Below are 19,905 nucleotides of genomic sequence, written 5' to 3' on the forward strand. Positions count from 1 at the left end.
TTGGTGAGGCCTCATCTGGAGTACTGTGTCCAGTTTTGGGCCCCACACTACAAGAAGGATGTGGATAAATTGGAGAGAGTCCAGCGAAGGGCAACAAAAATGATTAGGGGTCTGGAACACATGACTTATGAGGAGAGGCTGAGGGAACTGTGATTGTTTAGTCTGCAGAAGAGAAGAATGACGGGGGATTTGAAAGCTGCTTTCAACTACCTGAGAGGTGGTTCCAGAGAGGATGGTTCTAGACTATTCTCAGTGGTAGAAGAGGATAGGACAAGGAGTAATGGTCTCAAGTTGCAGTGGGGGAGGTTTAGGTTGGATATTAGGAAAAACTTTTTCACTAGGAGAGTGGTGAAACACTGGAATGCGTTACCTAGGGAGGTGGTAGAATCTCCTTCCTTAGAAGTTTTTAAGGTCAGGCTTGACAAAGCCCTGGCTGGGATGATTTAATTGGGGATTGGTCCTGCTTTGAGCAGGGGGTTGGACTAGATGATCTCCTGAGGTCCCTTCCAACCCTGATATTCTATGATTCTATGATTCTATGACTGTGCCTGGTTCAAGAGGGGGCTCCTTTAACCCTTCTCCTCCCTGCAAAGCCACAGAGGTGTTAAGCAGTATCTGGCCCTAAATCAGTAAGCCCAACCTTTTCAGATATTGCAAGAATCAGCTCAATGCCCCTACTGTTTAATTCTTCAACAGGGAATCTCATTTAAGATACGTAGATATGTATGTAGATAATGTCACTATTTCATATCTTGCACTAGCTTCACTGCAGTTATTTTAATTCTGATACAGATCTTTGCTAGGATAGTGAGAGAGTTAAAATTAGAAATGGTCCAAACTGAAGCCCTGGAGCCAAACACCCCTGAACTTTGAGGAAGTTAGCATCTGAACGATGCTGCTGGCTGCTCTTTCTACAAACTCTGGTAGTAAATATCTGACATTTTTGGGGGTGTTCAGATCTGGAGAGCTCATATCTTCTACTTGTGGTCGGTCATCTCTACTTAAATTAAGGACCAAGTATACTGATCTTCAGTAATAAACTTATTCTTGAGTGTCTTTACCTTACCATCAAGCCTCCTACTTTTTTATTATTATTGGGTTATATCATGTCGTTTTTGTTTTTACGTCAGTAGGAAGTAAAATCTGCTCATATTGGGGGAGGGATAGCTCAGTGGTTTGAGCATTGACCTGCTAAACCTAGGGTTGTGAGTTCAATCCTTGGGGAGCATTTAGGGATCTGGGGCAAAAATTGGGTATTGGTTCTGCTTTGAGCAGGGGTTGGACTAGATGACCTCCTGAGGTCCCTTCCAAACCTTGTATTCTATGAAGGTTTCCTTAAATCAGTGGCCTGGTATGTCCCATATTATTGATAAAGGCACATTGTGGCCATTCATCACTTAAATATGGGTTACCAGCTCTGATATATATGTCCATGAATCCAGAATATCTTTAGCAGCCCTGAAATTGAGAAAATATTTTCTTCCCAAGTAGCAAATTTAAACTGTAACCCAAGTGATAAGGAAATCAGGCTAGAGAAAATTAGTTTGGATTTGGATTTCTTGTAATGATCAATGCTGATTTTAGACACCAGAGGTCAGACATAGCTGCTGTTGAGCTTAGGAAATGAGAGAGGTTCCAGTTGAGAATATGAAGTGAGGCTTCCTTTTAAGGTGGCATCATTTATGTTTTTGCACAGCTTTTCTCCCCATGAGCCTTCAGAAAAAGTAATTGTTCCTCTCAGAGATCCTTGTGGCACCATGAGAAGTGGAGCAGAAACTTCCTATTTTAAGAATTCATTGCATTTTCCCCTACCCTTTTCACTCTCAATGGAGCCACTCATAAGCCAAGTGTCATCTTCACCCGTGGATTTATTTTACTGATCATTAAAAATTAAAATAGATTTTCTAATTCTCTCCCTCCTTGGGTTTAAACTACATTTTCACAAGCTATTGTATTTGATGGCATGGGGATTGAATTACTTCCTTCATATTTCTTTATTGGAAATGATACATTATAAAACCTTAATTGAAACAATGAATCTCTATTCTTTATTAGAGAGACCCATTGAGCCAGATCCCCAGCTAGTGTACATCAGCACAGCTCCGTTGATTTCAATGGAACTACACCAATTTGCACCAGCTGAGAATCTGGGCTATTAACTCACTCAAGTTCAAAAGGGATACTCAGATGTGGATACATACTGCCCAGTTTGGCCTTATGTGGCAGCCTTAATCTGCTATGCCTGAGTTTGTATGATTGCATAGTTGCCATATGCCGCTTTTGGGACTCGGATGATCCAGAAGGATACACATGTCTTTCTTTTCAAATGCACTTTTTTATTTTAAAACATTCTGCTCATATTGTCTAGAGGGTATACAAGTTTAGGCAGCAGCGTCTTTTTGTCCACCCAAAACCGTTGGGTGCTAGACATAGTCGTTAGTGGCTTGGCTCTGTATACTGCAGAGTTGGAATCCTGTGTACAGAGTAAAGCTCTGCTCTCACAGGGGTGATAGAGCCTTCAAATGCACCATTCACAGCACTTTAGCCTCCCAGGTGTCTGGTACTGTGAAGAAAAATAGCCAGCTACACACCTGCTGAGAGAGAACTCCTGGAGCCACTCTGGATCCCCACTCTCTACCATCAGTAACTTCTATTCCCCATCCTAGTCCTCTCAGTATAATTGTCCTCTCCATGTTGCCCCTCCTCTCCCACCTTTCAACATATTTTCACGCAGCCACAGGGATACCACAAAGCGCTCCCTTTCCTGCATAGCATGAAACATACTATCTCTATGCTGTTTTTAAGCTCCTATTGTCCAGGGAATGAGCTTGGGGTCCAATGTCTGATTACAAGGACAGCTTTAAGTGGTGTTTAGTGTTTTGGTGTTGTCTTTCTTTCCTCCCAACTCACCTTTATTCTGTCTCAACCTTGGCAGTCACTGAAAAGCAGTCCATAGTACATGCCATGTCTAGCTTGTCATTGTTAGGCATTAGAGGACTCAAAGAGCTTGTGAGAGCGATGGAAATCTCAGGCTGCAACCAAAAGATCACCTTCGAATTCACCCTCTTAAAGTCACTACAGCCATTAACCAATTTTGAGAGAACATGTGGGATTATCTGTCCTATCATAACCAGAAGCTATTAGGTACAGTCAGTCAGGAATTTTCCAACAAAATACTTTTTCATGGGAAAATATCAGTTACTTGAAATCTAAACTTTTAGTGAGAAGGGGTTGGTTTCAATCTCTCTGTCTATATATTTTTGAAAAATGAAAAAAAAAGTAAAATTGTCAAAGTCCTGTTCTGACATTTTTAAAATGAAATGTTTTGATTGACCCAGTCAGTATTTTTTCTAGATTATCAACTCACAACATTTTTTGTGATTTCAATTTTTCATTCTGTTTTGAGACAGAAAAACATTCAAAATCTGAAAAACTCTAGCAGGACGGGAAGATCATTTCCTGCCCAGCTGTACTATTAGTTCCATAGAAAAGAGTGGCAATGGGTGACAGTGGCTACCAGTATAGGACTCTGAGCATGTTTCTCATAATAAAGTCAGCAGCACATATCACCACCAAATGTAGGTTCTTCAGAATATTCAGGGATCACATTTAATAAGCATCCCAGTTATTTTATTATATAAACCCACTCTATGCTCCAGGATAGAACACCAAAACCCGAGACTTTCACAGTCTCATATAGTTTTCCTGAATGCAGAAGCTGGATGTGTGTGTAAGTATGTTTGTATATATATCTAGAGAGAGAAGCAACAAGGAGTCCAGTGGCACCTTAAAGACTAACAGATTTATTTGGGCATAAGCTTTCATGGGTAAAAAAACACTTCTTCAGTGGCATAGTGGTGGGATTAACCTGAAATCATTTTGAGATCCAGTTGAGATTTTTTGAACTAGAAATACAGATTTTAAAAAGGAATTTTTTTTTCCTTTGGAAAGGAAGTCCAGAAAGCAGCTGAAACTGAAAGCAGCTTGTTTTTTCTCTGCTTTGTGGCCAAGCAGAGACAAAAGGGGATTATCTTTGTGAATTGCAGGTTTTCTTTGCCTGGAGGCAGGGTACTTAACTCCTTCAGGGAAATTCACAGTCTTCCAACCCAGAGTTGGTTTTTTTTTCTTCCTAAAAGTAAATGGGGGGGGGTGTTCTATCCATTTGCTTTTTCTTTGGGCTGGGGAAGCAGGTTTCCAAGTAGTTGGAGGTTTTTTGCTTTAATTTGGGCCCAGAGCAGAGACAAGGGAATTGTCTTTTTCTGTAGACTGACAATCACTATCAGAGAATAGGTATTCTATTCCAGCACAGCAAAGTTTTACAGCCAAGTTTTGTTAATTTATTTCTAAACCTCGGGTGTAAAGTTAGTTAAAAACAGAGGTTAGAATGACAAAATCCGCAGCTCAGCTACAGCTGGAATTAGCCAAATTTCAGGCTGAGGAAAGACAAAGGGAACATGAAAGACAGATAGAACTCATGTGGCTGAAGAAGGAGGAGAAGGAACAAGAAAGGGAGGCAGCAAGAGAAGCAGAACAACACCAAGCGGCTGCTCACAGGAGAGCTATGGAAGCAAGGGACAAAGAACTGGAGGAGAAGGAAAAAGAGAGGAAGTATGTGGAGGAGATGGAGAAGATAAAGGCTCAACAGAATATCCCAACAAACCCTAGTAATCCTTCTCCAAGTACCACTTCCCATCCCAGAAATATCCTACAAGGCAGACGATGATCCTGAGGCCTTCCTAGAAAACTTCGAAAGGGCCTGCCTTGGGCACAACATCTCTACTGACCAATACATGGTAGAGCTGAGGCCGCAGCTCAGTGGACCCTTAGCTGAGGTGGCAGCTGAAATGCCTAAAGAACACATGAACAAGTATGAACTGTTTAAATCCAAGGCGAGAGTCAGAATGGGGATAACACCCGAGCAGTCTCGTCGGAGGTTCCGAGCCCTAAGGTGGAAACCAGACATGTCATTTACCCGACATGCCTACCACATTGTGAAACATTGGGATGCCTGGATATCAGGAGCAAGTGTTGAATCTCCAGTAAATTTGCCCTTCCTAATGCAAATGGAACAATTCTTAGAGGGTGTTCCTGAGGAAATAGAAAGATACATCCTAGATGGGAAACCCAAAACTGTAATCGAGGCAGGAGAGATTGGAGCCAGATGGGTGGAGGTGGCAGAGAAGAAGAAAACTGGTCGCAGTTGGAGCGGAGACCAGAAGGGACCACCCCAGACCACACCCTATTACCGGGGGCCGCCCAAAGCCCCACCTACCTCCCAAAGAACCCTCCAGACCCCTTATCGTCCCACCACCCCATTCTCCAGCAACCCTCCTCGCCCCAGTGACCCGTCAGCTGGACGATGTTTTAAATATAACGAGCTGGGGCATGTAAAGGCCAACTGCCCCAAGAACCCCAACAGATTACAGTTCATTGCACCGGAATCACACCAGAGGTCCACAGGCCCAGATACCTCCCAGATACCCTTGGAGCGGAGGGAAACTGTGAGTGTGGGCGGGAAGAAGGTCACCGCGTGGAGGGACCGGAGCACAAGTGTCAGCTATCAATGCTTCCTTAGTGGACCCCAATTTAATCAACCCAGAGATCCAAGTGACGATTCAACCCTTCAAGTCCAACTCTTTCAATTTGCCTACAGCCAAGTTGCCTGTCCAGTACAAGGGCTGGTCAGGAATGTGGGCTTTTGCAGTCTATGATGATTATCCCATCCCCATGCTGTTGGGGGAAGACTTGGCCAATCATGTGAAGCAGGCCAAGAGGGTGGGAACGGTCACCCGCAGCCAGGCTAAACAAGCCGTGAGGCCTAGCTCTGTTCCGGAAACTTCTATCAGGACCCAGTCAGAAATGATGGACCCGGACCCCAGGCCAATGTCTGCAACAGCAGTAGTGGATCCAGTCCCAGAGACCCAGACAGAACCAGTCCCAGAACCGGAACCAGCCGAACAACCAACACCAGACCCCGTGTCAGCACTGAATCCAGTACTTGCAACCTCAACACCAGAGGGCCCCACCGAACCTGAACTGGCAGCAGCCGATAACCCTACACCAGAGGCTCAGCCGGAGCCTGAATCCCAACAGAGCGGTTCACAGTCAACAGAAACAGCTCCATCCCCTATATCGCTTCCAGAGGGACCAAGCCTAGGTCCACAATCCAATGAGGAACTGATGTCTCCAGCATCAAGGGAACAGTTCCAGACCGAACAGGAAGCAGATGAAAGCCTCCAGAGAGCTTGGACGGCGGCACAGAGCAACCCACCGCCTCTCAGCTCTTCTAATCGATCCAGGTTTGTTGTAGAAAGAGGACTTTTATACAAGGAAACTCTTTCTGGTGGACACCAGGAAGACTGGCATCCTCAGAGACAGTTGGTAGTTCCAACTAAATACCGGACCAAGCTTTTGAGCTTAGCCCACGATCATCCTAATGGCCATGCTGGGGTGAACAGGACCAAAGACCGTTTGGGGGGGTCATTCCACTGGGAGGGAATGGGCAAGGATGTTTCTACCTATGTCCAGTCTTGTGAGGTGTGCCAAAGAGTGGGAAAACCCCAAGACCAGGTCAAAGCCCCTCTCCAGCCACTCCCCATCATTGAAGTTCCATTTCAGCGAGTAGCTGTGGATATTCTGGGTCCTTTTCCGGAAAAGACAGCCAGAGGAAAGCAGTACATACTGACTTTCATGGATTTTGCCACCCGATGGCTGGAAGCAGTAGCTCTAAGCAACACCAGGGCTAAAAGTGTGTGCCAGGCACTAGCAGACATTTTTGCCAGGGTAGGTTGGCCCTCCGACATCCTCACAGATGCAGGGACTAATTTCCTGGCAGGAACTATGAAAAACCTTTGGGAAGCTCATGGGGTAAGTCACTTGGTTGCCACTCCTTACCACCATCAAACAAATGGCATGGTGGAGAAGTTTAATGGAACTTTGGGGGCCATGATACGTAAATTCATAAATGAGCACTCCAATGATTGGGACCTAGTGTTGCAGCAGTTGCTCTTTGCCTACAGAGCTGTACCACATCCCAGTTTAGGGTTTTCCCCATTTGAACTTGTATATGGCCGTGAGGTTAAGGGGCCATTGCAGTTGGTGAAGCAGCAATGGGAGGGATTTACACCGTCTCCAGGAACTAACATTCTGGACTTCGTAACTAACCTACAAAACACCCTCCGAACCTCTTTAGCCCTTGCTAGAGAAAACTTACAGGATGCTCAAAACGAGCAAAAAGCCTGGTATGATAAACATGCCAGAGAGCGTTCCTTCAAAGTAGGAGACCAGGTCATGGTCTTAAAGGCGCTCCAGGCCCATAAAATGGAAGCATCGTGGGAAGGGCCATTCACGGTCCAGGAGCGCCTGGGAGCTGTTAATTATCTCTTAGCATTCCCCACCTCCAACCGAAAGCCTAAGGTGTACCATATTAATTCTCTAAAGCCCTTTTATTCCAGAGAATTAAAGGTTTGACCGTTTACAGCCCAGGGAGGAGACGACGCTGAGTGGCCCGAAGGTGTCTACTACGAAGGGAAATGTGGTGGTGGTGTGGAAGAGGTGAACCTCTCCATGACCCTTGGGCGTATGCAGCTACAGCAGATCCAGGAGCTGTGCACTAGCTACGCGCCAACGTTCTCAGCCACCCCAGGACTGACTGAACGGGCATACCACTCCATTGACACAGGTAATGCTCACCCAATTAGAGTCCAACCTTACCGGGTGTCTCCCCAAGCTAAAACTGCTATAGAACGGGAGATCCAGGATATGTTACAGATGGGTGTAATCCGCCCCTCTGAAAGTGCATGGGCATCTCCAGTGGTTCTAGTTCCCAAACCAGATGGGGAAATACGTTTTTGCGTGGACTACCGTAAGCTAAATCCTGTAACTCGCCCAGACAACTATCCAATGCCATGCACAGATGAACTATTAGAGAAACTGGGACGGGCCCAGTTCATCTCTATCTTGGACTTAACCAAGGGGTACTGGCAGGTACCTCTAGATGAATCTGCCAAGGAAAGGTCAGCCTTCACCACACATCTCGGGCTGTATGAATTTAATGTACTCCCTTTCGGGCTGCGAAATGCACCCGCCACTTTCCAGAGACTTGTAGATGGTCTCCTAGCGGGATTAGGAGAATATGCAGTCGCCTACCTTGACGATGTGGCCATATTTTCGGATTCCTGGGCAGACCACCTGGAACATCTACAAAAAGTCCTTGAGCGCATAAGGGAGGCAGGACTAACTGTTAAGGCTAAGAAGTGTCAAATAGGCCTAAACCGAGTGACTTACCTTGGACACCAGGTGGGTCAAGGAACTATCAGCCCCCTACAGGCCAAAGTGGATGCTATCCAAAAGTGGCCTGTCCCAAAGTCAAAGAAACAGGTTCAATCCTTCTTAGGCTTGGCCGGTTATTACAGACGATTTGTACCGCACTACAGCCAAATCGCTGCCCCACTGACAGACCTAACCAAAAGAAACAGCCAAATGCTGTTCAGTGGACCGAAAAGTGTCAGAAGGCCTTTAACAAGCTTAAAGCGACACTCACGTCTGACCCTGTACTAAGGGCCCCAGACTTTGACAAACCGTTCCTAGTAACCACAGATGCGTCCGAGCGTGGTGTGGGAGCAGTTTTAATGCAGAAAGGACCTGATCAAGAATTCCACCCTGTAGTGTTTCTCAGCAAAAAACTGTCTGAGAGGGAAAGCAACTGGTCAGTCACTGAAAAAGAATGTTACGCCATTGTCTACGCTCTGGAAAAGCTACGCCCATATGTTTGGGGATGGCGTTTCCACCTGCAAACCGACCATGCTGCACTGAAGTGGCTTCACACCGTCAAGGAAACTAACAAAAAACTTCTTCGGTGGAATTTAGCTCTCCAAGATTTTGATTTCAACATCCAACACATCTCAGGAGCTTCTAACAAAGTGGCTGAAGCACTCTCCCGTGAAAGTTTCCCAGAATCAACTGGTTAAAATCGTCCTTGAGATGTGGAAAATATTGTTAGTCTTTATGTACTTGGTAGTATATTTAGAGATGCATGTGTCTTATTAACTCTGTTTTTCCTAGAGCTCCAGGAAGAAATCCCAGCCAGTGTTTCACCCTAGCTGAGATTTGGGGGGCGTGTCATAAATATAAAGGGAAGGGTAAACCCCTTTGAAATCCCTCCTGGCCAGGGGAAAGCTCCTCTCACCTGTAAAGGGTTAAGAAGCTAAAGGTAACCTCGCTGGCACCTGACCAAAATGACCAATGAGGAGACAAGATACTTTCAAAAGCTGGGAGGAGGGAGAGAAACAAAGGGTCTGTTTGTCTGTCTATATGCTAGTTTCTGCTGGTGATAGACCAGGAATGGAGTCTTAGAACTTTTAGTAAGTAATCTAGCTAGGTATGTGTTAGATTATGATTTCTTTAAATGGCTGAGAAAAGAATTGTGCTGAATAGAATAACTATTTCTGTCTGTGTATCTTTTTTGTAACGTAAGGTTTTGCCTAGAGGGGTTCTCTATGTTTTTGAATCTAATTACCCTGTAAGATATCTACCATCCTGATTTTACAGGGGGGATTTCTTTATTTCTATTTACTTCTATTTTTATTAAAAGTCTTCTTGTAAGAAAACTGAATGCTTTTTATTATTCTCAGATCCAAGGGTTTGGGTCTGTGGTCACCTATGCAAATTGGTGAGGCTTTTTATCCAACATTTCCCAGGAAAGGGGGGGTGCAAGTGTTGGGAGGATTGTTCATTGTTCTTAAGATCCAAGGGCCTGGGTCTGTAGTCACCTAGGCAAATTGGTGAGGCTTTTTACCAAACCTTGTCCAGGAAGTGGGGTGCAAGGTTTTGGGAAGTATTTTTGGGGGAAAGATGCGTCCAAACAGCTCTTCCCCAGTAACCAGTATTAGTTTGGTGGTGAAGTGGGTTTTTTACCCACAAAAGCTTATGCCCAAATAAATCTGTTAGTCAATAAGGTGCCACTGGACTCCTTGTTGTTTTTGTGGACACAGACTAACACGGCTACCCCCTGATACTAGAGAGAGAAGATTATTGAATTTCACTGTTTAGTAAAAACAAACTTGGATTTACATGTCACAGCAATATCCCTCAGGGTTTTATCTAAATATCCCCCAGGATAAATATCTAAAATGAAAAATTATTAGCAATTAAAGTTTGTCAATATCTACACGTTATAGGAGAAAATATAGGAATCCAGTGAAAAGTAAAGCTTTTCATGTGTCTGGAAAACTCTAGATCAATTTTGAGTTAATCCTTCAGCAGTTGACAGATAAGAACTGCTCCCGTCAGAACCTCTCCCCATGGATCAAACACTAATTTGGCAATAAATTATTTTAAACTCGCTTATCTAGTTGCAGTGATTTTCAAGAGACATTACTAACCATAAAGGATTCTCCCACTGGGCTAAGTAATAACCCAGGAGAGCCAGGTTTCATTCTTCAGCAGCAGTAACAAATAGCATTTCTGACAAGCTGGATAGAAATATTGAGCTGAATGCTGTCAAACATCAATATTTACTCTGGATTGGATAGAATCGACTAAATGAATTAGCCTTTCAGAGCAAGGATTGGTGGGAGGGTGGGGGGTTGTGATGTGAATATAATGATGAGCTCCTCATTTGGACCCTTAGTAACATTCTCAAGACAATATAAATAGAAAATGCTGGATTACAGGAAGCTTCCATAGTATTTTGAATGGCTACATCTTAGGCAAAATTGTACTTAGTGGTACTTCCCAATCAGCTTTCTTACATTGTTTAGGAAAATATTAGATGCAATTGAATGGCAGTGTATGACAAAGCTGATTTAACTATGCAGATGTAGAAACTGAAGTTTTCCTTAAATGCATGTCAGAGGCAGAGGCATTTAACTATGAAACTAAATTTAGCTGTAAACATAGGCCCCGATCTCGCTAGCTTCTTCTTGTGAGCAGAACTACCACTTATGTGGTGCCTATTAATTTCAGTGAGGATCTGGACAGGGTTAAAGTTCTGTCTGTGCAGATCAGCTTGCAGAACCAGGCCCTGAGATGGTATGTATTTAGTAGCAATTTTTTTTATGATACTGAAAAGACCAGGTGAGCAACCGAAATTTTCATTCCACAGGAAATTACAACATTAAAAACAAATCAGAATCAAAACAATAAGCTGAAATTTCCCACAAAACAAAAATTCAGAAAAAAAATTATTTGGGATCATCAGAATGGTTTGTTTTAATACTATCAAAACATTTCTTTTTGATAGTGTTGAAAATCTTGTTTTAATTTTTGTTATCTGGATCTCTCTAATTAAAATTATATTTAATGTATTCTAAGTTGAAATGATAATGTTGAAATGAAAATTTTCAGCACTATCTAAACAAAAAGTTTTGACATTATCAATATGAAATATTCTGAATTTTTCCCATAAATTTTTTGTTGAAATGGACTCATTCCCACAAAACATTTAGACATTTTACTGACTTGCATTTTTCAGTGGAAAACTATTCTGTCAAAAAAAAAATTCAACCAGTTCTCACACTAAATAGACCTTTGTAGCATGTTGTAATAAATACAATTTATTGGCTACTTTTCATATACATTTCATATTTTATGGATGTTCTCACATGCACAAATTGTACACAATAGGAAGAGGCTATGCCTATATAGCTGAAGTTGTAGAAAAATTATACGCTGTATTGTATGCTTGAGAAATATGAGTGCATGCCATTCAATTCTTTCTCATAATGCAAATGCACAGAGAGGCAGGGTTAAGATTGTACACAGAAAATTAAATTTGGCATTTCCTGACTTGAGTGTTTAATTGTGCAGCCTTAATTAGTTTTTTCCATGTAGTTTGTGATGCAATACATAAGGAACTACTGTAAATAAATAATTAAATGTGTGCCTATATATATGCATAAATATATGCAAATTTATATTATAAGCACGTAGAGCACATAATTTTACATATGTAATCTCTACAAAGATTCATTAATATTTGTGGGCGGGGGAGTGACATATACAATTTTAATATATTAATTGTAACAAATAATTAACTGGATGCAATTGAATCTTGGTAGGATTTCTTCCCCTTCTTTTCCATTTCTTAAGTACATTAAGACCTCTGAGCTGTTTTCTTGTTAGATATCCTGTACTGTACAGGTCACTGTGTTTCGATTGCATTGGTCCACTTTGATAACTATACATGTTGCTCTTTCAGTTCCAGGTCCTCCTGCTGGAGTTAAAGCAGCTGCAGCATCACCATCCACTGTATTTGTGTCCTGGCTCCCCCCATTTAAGTTAAATGGTGTCATCCGAAAGTACACAGTGTTCTGCTCACACCCGTATCCCACAGTAAGTTGTACAAAACAACTTAGAAATTCAGTATTAATCTATCCATGTATACATTGCCAGATGTTTAGTTCCTAACACTTTTATTGGATTTTCTCCTTTTTTTTTTCTCTCTCTCTCTCTCTGAAATGTTGTTTTTTTTTCTGTAAGGGGGATTGCTGTTTTCACATATGTCCTTTTTGACAGTACTTAAAGCTTAATATAGCACACTAATTTACAAACTATTTCAAATCATAGGATTCCCAGGCTGAATGATGTTAAAGGCACAGGTTCTGAAGCTTTTTAGTTGGGTTCTCACAAGACCAACTGCCAGCTATCTGTGACACAATTACAGCTGGGTAAATTGTGGAAACATTTATTTATGAACATATTTGCTAACTCCAACTTGCAATTGGATCTCTGTTCCGACAGTTCTGGCTTTGCGAATGAGTATAATGATGTGTGAACGAGCATATTTGCTTGTGAATATGTGTATTTGTGCCAGAAACATTTGCCCATCCTATATATGCACATTATTACTTGCTGAAAATGTGACAAGGGATAACTGAATTGAAAATTGGCTAGCCATTTCATGCCTTTCTCTCTCTCTCAGTCAGGAAGGAATCCAGCTATTTTAAAATCTGGGGGACATCTATTCTTTATAAACATCAATGGTTGTCTCTCTGCTACAAATGTAACATATTTATCAATACTTTTTATTTATGGCATTATGTATTTATTTCTCTATGTGGAGGAAGGGTGTGGGAGTGTTAAATGATAGTATTAATCAACCATGGTACTTTAAACTGAACATATCCTTAGTTTATGATGTAATAAAAATGTTGTTCTTGAATTAAAATGAGGTCAAGGGGGAAATATTCAAAAGTGTCCAAGTCCCATTTTCAAAAGTGAGTTAGGAATCTAAGGACTAATTTTCAAAGGTATTTAGGCACCTAAAGATGCAGGCAGGACCCTTTTGTGATTTTCAAAATCACCTACTAGGTTATGTACCTACCTCCCGTTGAAATCAATGGGAAATAGGCTCCTAACCTGCCTCGATGCTTCTGAAACCCCACTAGGTGCCTGTCTGCATGTTCAGGCACCTAAATACTTTTGAAAATCTGGCCCTTTAGAAATGGGACTTAGGCTTCTAAGCATTTTTTTGACATTTTTTACCCCTAATTCCATTATTTCAAAAATCATTGTGTTGAAACCCAAAATATCTTGATGATATGGTGGTGGTGGTGTTAAACTAGCTATTGGTTTTACAGCACTGACTACTAAGGGAGCAGGTGTTGTCAAAGAAGGTTGTTTGGGTTTTACTGAACCAGAGTTTGCCTGCATTTTTAAAGTCATGACTGTGATGCTTCAAAAAGTTAATTACTAAGTAACTAGAACAGGAGGACTTGGGGCACCTTAGAGACTAACACATTTATTAGAGCATAAGCTTTCATGGGCTACAGTCCACTTCATCGGATGCATAGAATGGAACATATAGTAAGAAGATATATACACACACAGAAGGTGGAATTTGTCGTACAAACTGTAAGAGGTAACACCTCACACCTTCTTGTCAACTGTCTAAATGGGCCATCTTGATTAGCACTACAAAAGTTTTTTTTTCTCCTGCTGCTAATAGCTCATCTTAATTAGCCTCTTACAGTTTGTATGGCAACTTCCACCTTCTCTGTGTGTATATATATATATATATATATATATATATATATATATATATATTCTTACTATATGTTCCATTCTATGCATCCGATGAAGTGGGCTGTAGCCCACGAAAGCTTATGCTCTAATAAATTTGTTAGTCTCCAAGGTGCCACAAGTCCTCCTGGTTTTTTTTTGCGGATACAGCCTAACAGGGCTGCTACTCTGAAACCTGTTACTAAGTAACTGTGTCTATGGTTTAGAAAAAACACCAGGTGGTGCTGCTGCTTCTTTTTGTTTACTTCTCACACATTTCCTCCTTCAGCTTCTTTGCTGGAAACATTGTTGTACTGGGGTTTATATTACAGGGAGCATACAGTTATATATTAAGCACCATACAGTACATCCAGTAACTGGAATTTGTTTTGAAGGTTCTCTCTGATTGTATTCTTTCTTGGGCAAATCCATTTTTTGTGGCTCATAAATTGTGTCGACCTCCATGTTTTGCTAACACCTCATTATTAGGCTCAAAATGCTTCTCTCTTGGTTTATGCTACGGAGATATTCTGTGGAGTAAATGTGAGTGTTCTGCAAAATAAGGGACTGCTAGGACTGACTAGAGCCACTGCTGGTGTTAGACTCTGTTGAATTGTGCTGCTGCAATTTTGTGATGTAATGTCAAGGTTCCTAGAGCCTATGGATATGAACCCTTTTGCTGTTTGCATACATTATAAATAAAAAAAAATCCTAAGGGCAGGCTGGGTAAAATCCTCCATAAAACTCTGCTGATTCATATAATTATGACTTTCCCAGCAGCACCTCCTATTCCGTGCAGAGCACTCTATCTTGAGTAGAGATGGCCAATCACACTAAATTGTCAGCACCTTTAAACCACAATTTAGGCATCCTCCCTGGGTAAGACAAGACCACAAGACTCATTTTAGGACCTCAGCCTGATATTTTTTTGTTAAGACAAAATGTCTTGGGTTTTTTGCTTGGTTTTGTTTGTCATAAAAACATCCTCAGATAAGGATTTACCATCGTCTATTGAAACCTAAACTGAGAGGGAGACATTGTAAGTAGAACAGTGCTTTCATATTGCATGTGGCGGCTATAGTACCCTGGAGCTGGCAGAGCTCAGTTTTAAAATACACCATTATTACATTTTTTCATTTGGGAAAAAAAATAACGCTCACAGACTTATTATGGGGACTTCTTGGACATTACACACTTGAAAATAGTTTCATAAACAAGAGGCAGATATTTCCCTCACTTACCCCCTGCAACCATAATATGATGTTGCACTCATCCCTAAATTCTCCTCCCTCCCAGTCCCATACGTTAACTTGTAGGCATTCATAAAGTAGATGAAAATAGAAGTCGGCGCTCATCAATTTTGGTGGTTGTATGCCATCCTAGGTTTTGATATCATGTAACGAAGAGACCCTGTATCACCTTCTGTGGGGAGACTTGGTCTGAGGACAAAGGAATAAATGTATTTGGCAGGAGTCCTTGTCCTCAATCAGGCCCATAGCCAGCCACACAAAGATGGTGTGTGCGTGTGCATATGTGAGTGCATGTGTGCACTCAGAGAGGGTGCAACTATGTAGAGGCATAACCCTTGTGCTCCTAACCACCTCTGTTTTGGCTGGGCTGGGGAAACTTGTGTGAGAAGCTCCCTTTTCTCCTGGAGGATGATCTGAAGGCACCATGCTCTGCCTATTTTCCTCTCTTCCCCACTTGGCAGGGAGGGGAATCAGCAGGGGAAGAGATCTTACAGGAGAAGAAAGACGAAAAATAGGTGACCTCCAGCTTCACCAATTCTTCTATTCCTGGTACAGCTCCACCTAGTGGCAAGAAGACCTGGAGTCCCATAAACCCCCCAGCCAGGTACATTATCTGCTGCTGCCACTGCAGAGTCTTCTTCATTTGTCCTTCTTCTATCAGTCAGTCAAGAGGTGGTGGGAGAAGGTAGAGCTTTAGGGCAGTCCAACTCCACCAAACCCAGGAGAAAGAGTGAAAGGGAGACTCTTCTTTCTGCTTTCAGTAAAGGGAGAGTGTAGCAGGGTGGTCACCTGCTCCAGCCTTAAAGGGCTTAAAACAGCCCAGGAGAGGGCTGTGGCTGGGAGCAAGCAGTTCCCAGGCTGATTGGGGGAAGCAGGCTCAGCTGTGGCCAGGCCCCAATCAGGGCTCAGCTGGCCCTTATAAGAGGGCAGTGGGCCAGGAGTAGAGAGCCTTCTCTAGCTGTGGAGGGAGATAGGCCTGGCTGCTGGGGAGCTTGAGAGGGTACCTGCAGTGGAGTAGGGCTGCAAGAAGGCCAAGGGAGCTGGGGAGCTCCAGCCTGGAAACTCCCCAGGTTGCAGGCCTAGTGGAAGGCCAAAAAGGGTACTGGGGTTGCAGGGGGCAGCCCAAAGGTAGGCAGAGGCAGCAGGTCCAAACCCCCCTTGCCTGTTATGATTGGCTTAGACACTGCAGTCTGCCCCAGTGTGTGGGGGCTCAGTGGTGACTGGCAGGAGCCAAGACTGAGGCAAGGTGGGGATAGTGGGTGGGGGTTCCCTGGAGAGGGGAGACCCAGAGACTGTAGGAGTACTGCCAGGGGGCAGAACCCTGGGTAAAAGGGGCACTGGGGTCTGGAAGGGACATGGGGGCCCAGTGACAACGGGACACCAGCCTGCAGAGGGCGCTCTGGAGGCTGGAAAGCTAATTTCCTGGACGACCAGCAGGAGGCGCTACAAGGGTGAGGCGCCACACTGTGACAGAGAGGATCAGTGCTCTGCACTTATCCCCCTTACTTGAACAGCTGTCTGTAGGGTTGCAGAGAATCCACCACATTAACAGAGTGACACAGAGTTTGCAAAAAGATACCAGAAAAAAGAGAATAGGTCAGAGATGAAGGTGACCAACTTTGACTACATCTCTTTAAGTACTCTATTTTTATAATGGGTGGCATGTATAAAAGGCTTGGGGAGGCAAAGCCTCCCCAAAATAATTTGCCTGAATTATCAGGGGAAAAAGGCTGGCCGTGCAGGAGGCAAATGCCAGATGCGGCTCACCTCCCTTTGGAGGATCATTATTTGCATTGTTTTTCACTTTTCAGAGACCCTTGCTGCAGGGGGTTGCCTCTCTTCCTCTTCCTGCCTTTGCCAAGAAGGTGGCGCAGCTCCTCCCCAGCCTGCTGCCTGTCCCTAGACGTGACACACCCCTCCCCCCTCTGCTCATGGGCTCGGGCTGCCTTCTTGCTCCAGAAGGAGGCTTTGTGGCCACCCATCCCGGCTGCTGCCAATGGATTTGAAATCAGGAGTAAATCTCTACCAGTGCCTGATGAAGCAGAAATGTTCCTTGTACCTAATCACCCTGTTCTCCTACCCCCCAAACCCAGGTCATTTTCAGCCAAGACCATTTTGGGGTGCTGCTGCTCAGTCCCAGGATTCCCAGGAGTCAGGGGACTACTCACGATTGCGTTGCTGCCCAGGAGTTCTGACCACTCCCCAGAATCGTTAGACCTGCACACAGACTAGGAGGCAGTGCTGAGAGGAGTTGAGTGACTGCCTAAAAGGCATCACACTTCTCCTATGCTCCTTGTGCCCCATAATGGACCCCAATGCATGGTTCCCATTTCTCCATAGCCCTGCTATGCAGGCTGCCCACTGCATGACTCCCCCCAGTACATAAGACCTTTCCTCCGCTAATGTGGGACTCTCCTCTCTAACACCCCAATGAGCCCTTTTCTAGATCCGGAGCACCCTTTTCCCTGGCTCTGGTCTCAGCTCCTGAAAATGGCCTCTAAAACGTGTTGTCACCATCTTATGTGATCCCATCTGGGAAACTTCTGCAAACTTTGTCCGACTGCCAGCCCCCACTGCTCTCTCCCGGTGGCTGAACTTTCCTTCTTTGATCACTGAAAGGCAAATCTGGGACACACCTTCTCTTGCTTCTGGGATCCTGCCTGTTCTTGGTGAAAAGGGAGGCCCGAAAGCAGGATGGACGTTCCCCATTTCCTTTAACCAACTCCTATGAGCAGGGGAGGGAAGAGCGCGAGAGGCTTTTACAAATCTCCCCAGGAGGAGCAAGACTTTTAAAGGTAATCCAAACTGGATTGAACTGAATTTCCTCTTGTGTGTGTCAAGGGGGGAGCTGAGACCAGAACCACGGCACAAGGAGCATTTGTTGACATGTGATGTTGACAATTTGTGTGTTAATGGTTATAAAGCTTTAACTTTTTGAATCTCAATACGTACTATCATTAAATAATTATTGTCTGACCTCCCCATAATTTCCTGCAACTGTGAAAATTGAAATGGACAAAAACTGGAGAAAAAAAAAAGCTTCAAAATAAACATTGATATCTGTCAAAATTATAAAAAATTAAAAATCAAATTTTGCCACGCCTAAATAGAGTTAATGTTCTTTCCAGTAAAAAACAATGCTTGAGCGTCCATTGGGTATTTAAAAGCTACAATAAACCACTCTGAATTAACAAAAAATGAACAATTACTGCTGGCCATATTGTGCACACTTCTACACTATGCATCCATCAAATGACCCTGTGGGTTTCTGAAGTGCAGATTTGCCAGCACTTCTCACAGCCAGATTCAATTTGCAAGGGCAGACACTGAGAAGTTCTGCTGACTTTAGGCGAAGGGATGCTGAAATTTTCAGCTTGAAACACTTTGATTACAAAGGGCAGCATCTGCCTGGAATATTTCAAACAGAAGAATTTCATTCACCAGTGAAAACAGAAAAGCAGCTATCACTGAATTCCCAATTTCTGTCCAAAATTCCAGGAGAGGACCCCTGCACCGCACAACATTGTGAACTACACTCTCTTTTCTTTTCATTCTGGAAGAATATTTTTTCATTGTGCAAAACAGAGAAAAATACAAAAATTCAGATACTGATCCATTCATTTTAAAGCTGACTACTAACCTTAATTCCTTGCAGAAACAGATTTCCATTTCTATAAGAGATCAATGAACCAATTTAGATTAAATACAAACTGGGAAGCAGAAAGAGCCTGGAAAACAGTATCACAATAGCAAGTGACAGCAGCCTCCCGGCTTGGGGGAAATAGCAATGTCAGGATAGGAAAAGGGAGACCGAAGACACGTGGGATGAGGCATAAGGAGCAGGATTTCATTGGTGGAAAAACAGAGGGGAAGAGTAGCAGGACTTCAGATGTGATGCTAAAGCAGAGCCAAAGACTAAGGACTTGTGACCTTATGTAAAATGTGGACTACATATGTAGTACAACACTGTCTATCAGAAATATACTGTATAAAAACCTAGATTGCATAGCCGGTTACAAAGGTTCTCAGTTCGTAACATGAGGTAGTACATTTATTAAGCCACATATTTACTGTTAGAAAGGAAAACCATTAAAGCAGGTTATTCTGCTGCTTTCATGAAGTGGGTTATTTAACTGAAACTAAATTGGCTATTCTGTCTATGGGTGGTTAGAGATGGGGAAGAAGGAGCGATTTAAGTAACAGAGCACTCTGAAAGGATACTAAATGGAAGACAGTTAGCTCTTGTCTTCTATTCCACCCATATTAAGATGTGGAGTAAGATGACTTCACAGCCACACTCCAATTTCCTGATAAGGGAAGTCTAAAAACAGAATTAGTTTGGCCTATTGTACCTAGTGAGGATTGAAATGCAAGGTGTGCAACCTCTGCTGATGACCTTGAATTTTGAAGGATTTCAGCGGTGCCTTTTCTTCTGTCTAATTAAGGAAGTATCTTTGTTGCCATTGTACAGTCCATTTTTCTCAGAAGGTTACATCTCAGCTGTAAAATTGTTGATTTTTTTTCTTTACATACTGCATAAATATTTCCATGGTAGACAAAGAAATAATATGCACTTTTTATAATTAGGGAAGGTTTAATTACATGACAAATCATAATGGTTGAACAGTAGACTAGAGTGACTTCTAAATTACTT

At 43.0% G+C, this 19,905-nt stretch overlaps 1 protein-coding gene across 1 annotated transcript in view; it reads left to right on the forward strand.

Moving 5' to 3' along the window:
• DSCAM (DS cell adhesion molecule) overlaps positions 1–19,905 on the forward strand; it is a 628,496-nt gene that overhangs the window by 517,013 nt on the left and 91,578 nt on the right. Inside the window, exon 20 of the mRNA XM_073360366.2 lies at positions 12,200–12,333. Coding sequence (XP_073216467.1) covers positions 12,200–12,333 — 134 coding nt within the window. The remainder of the gene's footprint in view (positions 1–12,199; positions 12,334–19,905) is intronic.

Source organism: Lepidochelys kempii, chromosome 1 (genome assembly GCF_965140285.1).
Source record: "Lepidochelys kempii isolate rLepKem1 chromosome 1, rLepKem1.hap1, whole genome shotgun sequence".
Lineage (NCBI taxonomy): Eukaryota > Metazoa > Chordata > Testudines > Cheloniidae > Lepidochelys > Lepidochelys kempii.